General features: G+C 36.8%; 1 protein-coding gene across 1 annotated transcript; it reads left to right on the forward strand.

The window, feature by feature from the left end:
- Window positions 1–3,078: 3,078 nt before the first annotated feature.
- On the forward strand, window positions 3,079–6,008 carry LOC107740690 (myelin-associated glycoprotein-like). The gene is made up of 5 exons (XM_016553199.1): window positions 3,079–3,124; window positions 3,606–3,974; window positions 4,274–4,340; window positions 4,405–4,642; window positions 5,655–6,008. Exons 1-5 carry the CDS (start codon window positions 3,079–3,081, stop codon window positions 6,006–6,008), a joined length of 1,074 nt encoding a protein of 357 aa, XP_016408685.1.
- The last annotated feature ends 1,650 nt before the right edge of the window (window positions 6,009–7,658 follow it).

The raw sequence follows: 7,658 nt of genomic DNA on the forward strand, positions 1-7,658 counted from the left end.
CAGAAGGTAGGATATACTGTTTTATACTGTTTGATGTGGTGCTTGATGTATCACTTCTGACTTATCTTGGCTGCAATTCCAAAGAGGCTCATTGTAATCGTAGTCAAAGAGCACATACTGTGATTGCTGATGACGTGTGGACAAGATTATCCCCATGGGGACAATAAAGAACCTAACTAACCTAACTATACTCAACCTTAGCTACAAGTGTAGCCTCACCCGCCGCTGACGTCTCGCCCATCGTTCGACTGATTACACATATGATTCAGAGCTTGGTATCGCTGAAGGCGTTCCCCTAGCGTTTTCCGACGCAGCTCGAGTTCCCGAAGGGGAACCTTAGATTTTAAACAAAGTTACACTTTTTACCAACCAAAACAAGCATACAAACTGCTGAACAACTTCGACAGACACTCTAGAGCTTTCCTTTCACTGATTCAACCATGTCAGTCTTCTAATATGAAGAGGAGTTAAAAAATTAAACTTGCTTATTAAAAAACTAAAAATGCTACAAAAGAGATAAAAGTTTTTATGTTCATGAGTGTATAAGCAGCAGCAGCTGACTGCATTCTTTGTTGTAGTGACCCTCTACAGATTGCAGTGGGAGTTGGAGGTGAGTGGCAATAAGTCAGTTATAAGACACATCATACACTGCGATATATGTTCTAGAATCGTCTTAAAAATCAAATATGTTTGATGTCCTCCAACTGGATAACTCATAAAAAAAAAACACATTTCACGTGGATCCCATGTCGATACATTGTAAAAGCATGAAGACCATGCCTCGCTGCCAACAGAATATCCATTTCTTGGCATATTTGACTCAAATCTATTTAGATGTTTGAATTAAACATTTATTTTTTCCATGCATGCACTTTTGCTATTGGTTTGTTATACTTGTAATTTAAAAAAGATCAAAGTTGAGATTAATTTGATAAAGATTGTGCAAAAAAAAAGAGTGCATAAATATTCTATTCTATTTTTTTTTTAAATACTACACGTTTATGTAATTTTGTGAACCATTATATGGACTGTCTAACAATAAATGCACATTTTATATTCTTCTTTGTTTTCTTTAATCACTGCACATTTTGGATGTCTCTCCTATCTGACACAATCATTTGAGTTCATGGAGTTCTCTTCTGGAGTTATATTTACAGCGCTAATGCAGAGAAAACATGGGCGATTTCATCAGAGATGGCGGATAGAATAGTGACTCGCATCCAGATGGCAGTAAATTATTCTTTTCAGTGTGTATTTGGCTTAAAAGCACGAGTGTTTTATAATGAATGCCGGCTGAAGGTGTTTTAGATTATGCGCTGGACAGTGGTTTAGTTATTCTGAATGGATCCGTATATTAGCATGTACAGTCAGGTTGAGGCAGCATGTTTAGTGGTCTTTTGGCATCTCCCTGCGGTCCTGTTTGGTATCGCAGCTTAACTGGTGCTTATTTACTGTATATTAAAAATGCTCTAAACAAATTTTCTTTCTTTCTTTCTTTCTTTCTTTCTCTCTTTCTTTCTTTCTTTCAGCATTATATATACATACGTTGGGAGTTATGAAAATTTATTTATTTTTTAAATGTATTTATTTATTTTTTTGGAGGGGGGTGGAGGGTACCGGCACTTCTTTTTGTCCACTTCAAGCATAAAACCCTAACAGGGGAGACAGCACAGTTTAGGCAATGGGCTCAAGGAGACCACTAATTAAATGCCCAAATAAGGGGAGTAGTTGCCAGGCTAGAACACAGCTATCCTCGAATAGCAGTTTCCTCAGGCAAGGCTGAAGATTGCCCAGACCACGGAAAGTGGGCTATCTACTTAAAACCCTAACAGGGGAGATAACACAATCCAGGCAAGAGGCTCAAAGACGGCTAACTTTGAAAAGGGGTCAGTATTGAGATGAAACACGGCTATCCGAGGATAGCTATCTTCCAAGGCAAGGACTCAGTGCCTACGTACTTCAGAGGACTTGTACCAAGAGGAACCCAACCTAGTCATAGAAGCCAGGCTGGAATACAGCTGCCCTCAGCTGTTAATACACTTATTTTATTAGATTTTAATTAAAAAATAAGATATACAATTCAAAATGAAAACACTTTTTGACACTTTGTTGTTGTCAAACGCTAATGCAGTTTGTTGTACATCATGTTGACTCTGCAGGGTTTTTTGCACTTGCGAGGAACTGACTTCACAGCCCCTATAAAAACCACTTTGACCCAGGTTGGCCTATAGCAAAAATAAGGCACAGAATACAGAAGTTGTAATGCAATTACATTTAGACAGTTTAAAGTGTGACAGAGGTGTGGGAGAAATATAAATTTGATTATAAATGCCAGTCCTGTCTGAGTCTGACCTATTGGTTTCTCTTCCTGTATGGGTCATATATAGCTACACTTGAACATGAACACATGCTTTTCAGAAAAGAAAATCGATCACTTCCACAGAGCTGACGTGCCACGAGAAAATTTTCAAAAGATGAAGTGAGTTATAACTGATACACAAAATCACACAAAAGATTCACAACACAACAAAAACAAATTTAAATCACAGTTTAAATTAAACAAATTTACACTTTTTACCAATCAAAACAAGAACACAAACTGCTGAATAATTTCAACTAAAGCTTTCCAGCACTAATTCAACCCTGTCAATCGTTTCTATCATTCCACAACAGAAAGAAGGGGAGTTCTGAACATAAACCACTACAAAATGCTGAAAGTTTGTTATAAATGCTAAAAATGCTAAAAGTTCATGAATGTACAAGTGATTAAAAGAACACCTAGCATTTAAGTTAAACATGCAAGTTGATGCTGACACAGGAAGTTCAGTCAGTATATTGTGTTTGTGATTCACACACTTCCACTCAGTCTCAAATCAGCAGCAGTTCAAAATTTACACTGGTTTGACTGTTTTTTCATTTCTGGTTGGAAACTTTTAAAGATTTCATAAATGTTAATTTTGTATATTTCAAAACAATCAATTTGCATTATTTGTGGGGCTTAATATGTGACTCTCATGAATCCTTTTTGTAATTTCTGCAAATGCAAGTGTGTTTTTCCCCACAGGGACTGAGCGTCTGATGGACACTGCAGAGAAAAGCATTCTTTTCTGTTTTCTCTTACAAGGTTTGATTTTCACTCCCTTCTTCTTCTTCTTCTTCTTCTTCATCTAGTAAAGTGTGACCTGTTCAGTGTGACTGAGAATGTAAATTAACTAGATTAAGTGCTAAATTAACTAGTAAATTAACAGTTTTAAGTGCTTAACTACATTTAGTCTGCATGCACGAAAATATACGGTAACTTTTAATTCATATAGTGACTGATACACAAAATGTTTTCTGAAGTTTGGGATCTCATTCAAAATAGACTATTTATAATGTATTATTAAATACATTCATAGTTAATATAATTGTGTTTGAGGTAGATTTCACTGTTGCTGTTGTTCTGCTTATGTTCACCTATTATGATTCATTAATGCAATTATATATAAAATGGAAAAAAAAAAAAAAGTTTAGGACTCTTCAGAAATGTGTTGGTGTGTCTGAATGCTTCAGTGTTTATTTCTGCTTGTGTTTGAATGCTTTTCATCGTGTGTGTTGTACTGTAGCTGTTTGCTGTAGAGATTTCAACATCAGTCTGCCACAGAAGATCGAAGCTCTCAGTGGATCCTGTGTGATCATAAAGTGCAGATTTGAGATTCAGGTACAATATGACAAAAACCTCACTGAGAGAGCTACAGGACAGTGGTTCAAGAACGGGATTGATGTGAACAACAATCTAGTGTTTAACTCAAGCACATCAAGCCAGAACTCCTTCATGAAAGGGAACATAACTGGAAAATTAAAAGACAAAGACTGTACCACTGTTTTTCATGACCTCAGATCAAATCACATTGGTCAATATTACTTCAGGATTGAGGGTGAAGGTGGACTGAAATGGACCTATACAAAAACAAGTGTTTCAATTCATGTGATCGGTGAGTGACTTCATGACTGGAAAATATTATAAACTGTAAATTGTTCTAGTACAAGACAATCAAATCTTTTTCACAATCACCATCTGAAATGAAAATTTGATGACAGTAGTCTAAATGACAACAACATTTCAATCCATGCCAGAGTTTCCATGATCAATATAAATCTTTTTTTTTAAATTTATCTTATTTGAGGGGGAAAAAAAACAACAACAACATTCTGGCGATGATAGTCTTCGACCAAAATGTTACTTTATAATCAGCATATTCATATATACAACATAAATGTGTGTGTATTTCAGACTCTCCCCCCAAACCCAAAGTGCAGCTGTATGTGGAGCAGAAGAAGGTGCAGGATCATTATATTATGTCTAAATAATTAGGCCATTGTATACAGTAACTGACAACAATATTAGCTACTCAACCTTCTCAGTAAGCCAGTTAGTTTTCCTATATCAGTCGTTTATCTTTGCTTCTTAGATGCTCCTAAAAATACATCAGCTTCAGTGAATACCTCCAGCTCTGTGTTGGAGGGCAGTTCAGTGACTCTGACCTGCAGCGGTGATTCAAATCCAGCAGTGCTGAACTACACCTGGTCCAGAGAGAGTGAAGGACAGATGGAGCAGCTGCAGCTGCAAGTCAGCGGTTTTATGTCACTCCTCAGGTGTCAGGTATGTTTTACAGACATTGATTTTTAAGGTTTAATGTTTAATGTATTTACAGATGCATCATCTTAAATACCATTATTTATACATTTTAACAGTTCTGTTGGTGTTGTTCATTTCCAGTTGTAGAGAAAGGCCAAAGGATAAATGCCTCACACATCACACACTTTTATGTAAATGTCTGTATGAAAAGCTGTAAAAGAGCATTCTTTTTTGCTTAAAGACGTGCTTTTGCTTACAAGACAAACCAGTTTTGTTACTAACCACAATTCAAACTGGCTGCTCAGATCATTCTTCTAGAGAGGAGGAGGGAGTGGAATCAATAGCTTTATTAGAATTAGATGCTTTTTATTTCATATAACTGAAAATATCTTTTAGTGGCTCTCCAAAAACATGTATTTTTTATTATCAGGTTTCCACCATTTCTCTTTTTTGGTTGGAGTTGCTGGTGGGGCTTCTCTGATGATGATCATATGTGGCATTTTACTTATCTGTGCAAGGTATGTTCACATTGCCCAAGGTCACTACAAGTCAACAACGTAATTAAGCAATTGAACTACTCAGGGGCCTACCAATGTTAATTAAAAAAGTTTTGAATTATTTTAACAGAAATAGACCAAGTTCTATATTAAAACAGGTCACCAATACAAGACAACTTAGAACAATTTAGGGAGGGGTGGGTGGGGGGGTTCCCAAACCCTCACTTAAACAATAAGCAAATAATGTCAACTCTAAAAATTCTTTGCCCCAGTCATTTACCCTGTTTGTCAAAATTCAAATCCATACATGGCTGATGTTAATGTCAATATTTTTTGATCATGGAAACATGGAAATATATTTTTCAGAAGAGAAAGCAACACAAGACGAGACGGTGGCACTGGACTGATTCTGACTGACAGGGTGAGTTCCCTCAAAGTACACTGTTCATTTTAAAATGCTGCAACTTCTGTTAAATAAATGTTTTACAAGCAGAATACACCACAGCTCTCCACTGCTGATTTGTTCATCTGTTCAACAGGAGGATGAGAGTAGCCCTGTTTATGTCAATAATGCCATGCTGTCTCCTACTGGAGCTGTCACCCAGAATCTTAAAGAACTCCATTATGCCTCCATTGACTTCACAAACATCCAACCAGAGTCAGAAGAGATCAGAGGCGTCTCCTCGCTGACAACTGACTACGCTGTGGTCCAATGTTATCCTGGTGGACTATCAGAGGCAGAGAGCTCAATAGGAGGAGATCAGCTCAACAGCGGCATCTCAGCTGTAATGAAGTCTGAGAAAAATCAAACCATATTAGAGCAGGAGAGAAAGATGGGAGAAGTGTTCTCCCAGCCATCAGAAGACACAACATATGAAAATATCACCATCTGAGCTAGAATTGCTCACACAATCAGTGTTTTGTCATGTAATTACAATGAATATCAGCTGGAGCTTTCAAGCATGAAACAGAAGCTAAAAGAACCAAAAAAGTAAAAAACACAATATAACTTCTGAGTTATGTATATAGTCATACGATAGTATTTTTCTGTGGACAAAAGACAATTTAGCCATTTAAGGAATATTTCAAGTTCCTCTTTTGTTTTCTTAAAAAAAAAAAGAAAAAAAATGGAGGTTACAGTGAGGCATTGTGACACACATTGGAGTGAAACGGTGGGATTTTGTCCACCAGGAACCAATTAAATCATTATCCTTTGTTAATCTCATGCGAGTGACAGGTCGCTGGAGAGGAGGGAGTATTGCCCTGCCCTTACATTGCATTGTCATTGCAACAAAGTTGTATAATTGGATAAAATCTTACAAAATACTCAAATCATGCAAAAATGCATATTCTTTACATTTTGTGTCTATACTCTTGAAACAGTGAGTATTTTAAAGTTTACGAACTGGCCCCATTTACTTCGAGTGTATGTACTACACTGTAACCCATGCTTTTATTATTGTTATTTTTTAAGAAGCTTTTGTTTTAAATAATCTATTTTTAATAATATTTACATGGTATATTTACATGGCATTTAATCCATATCTGATTAGACTGTATCAGCTTCAGATCAGGGTGTAATGTTATATATATTTCATTAGTGTGAACAGCTGTAAACCTTAAGGTCTATATAGCCCTACTTGCCAAAACAATCACAGAAAATACAGGATTTATGTCGAGAAATGGAAAGTTGCAATATATGTTATCATTTGTATGTTGTGTAACTAATTCAGCAACTGTAACTACACAGGGCAGACTGTTTTCTCATTTCTGGTACGCTTGTATTAAATTCTCTCTCTTTTTTTTTTTTTTTTACTTTAAATGCTAGTTTACTTATAGCAGGACCATTTATTTTTTGTACATATTTACATTTGATTGTTTGTATAAGTTTTTGTAAGGCCAATTCACATTGCACAGACAGACAGACATTGACAAATGTTAACAGACAGTTCATCGGGTGTTGTTGAATCAGTGTGTTACCCCCGTCGGTATATCAAGCGTAGCGTTAGTTCTGGCAGGTCACGTTAGTCAAGCTCGCATCAGCTGACTCTCAGCTGATCCCCATCAACCTATGGGAATACGACACCTATCTAAGCATTCATATATAAGGTCCCGCAGTAGTAGCAGCAGTTTTCGCATTGCTCAATAGCTAATTACCCTCCTCCATCCCCAACTCCTCCTCTGTCAGTCAGGATTCAGCCTTCTGATTCTCCTTTGAATCAGACTAATTCTAAAATGTGTACATAACATTATTGAACTTTAACGATATCTGCAATACATTTATGTTGGTTCTGTTCTGTTTACCCTGGGGGGTTATTGCTGCTCTCCCTGCTCTCATCCATGCTAGGCTGCATGGATGCGCAGGGAGTTCTTGCCCAGAACAGAACCATACCACCAATCCAAACTGTATGCTAATTGTCAATCATCTTTGACGATAGTGGTCCTGACAGAAACAGAGCGTAAGTTTCATGACTCCAACCACCATCAAACAGCAAGAACTGTTATCAAGATATGAATTAGCGAATTTGCTGTTTGATGATTGG

This window comes from Sinocyclocheilus rhinocerous, unplaced genomic scaffold, assembly GCF_001515625.1.
Source record: "Sinocyclocheilus rhinocerous isolate Xijiao unplaced genomic scaffold, SAMN03320098_v1.1 scaffold2271, whole genome shotgun sequence".
Lineage (NCBI taxonomy): Eukaryota > Metazoa > Chordata > Actinopteri > Cypriniformes > Cyprinidae > Sinocyclocheilus > Sinocyclocheilus rhinocerous.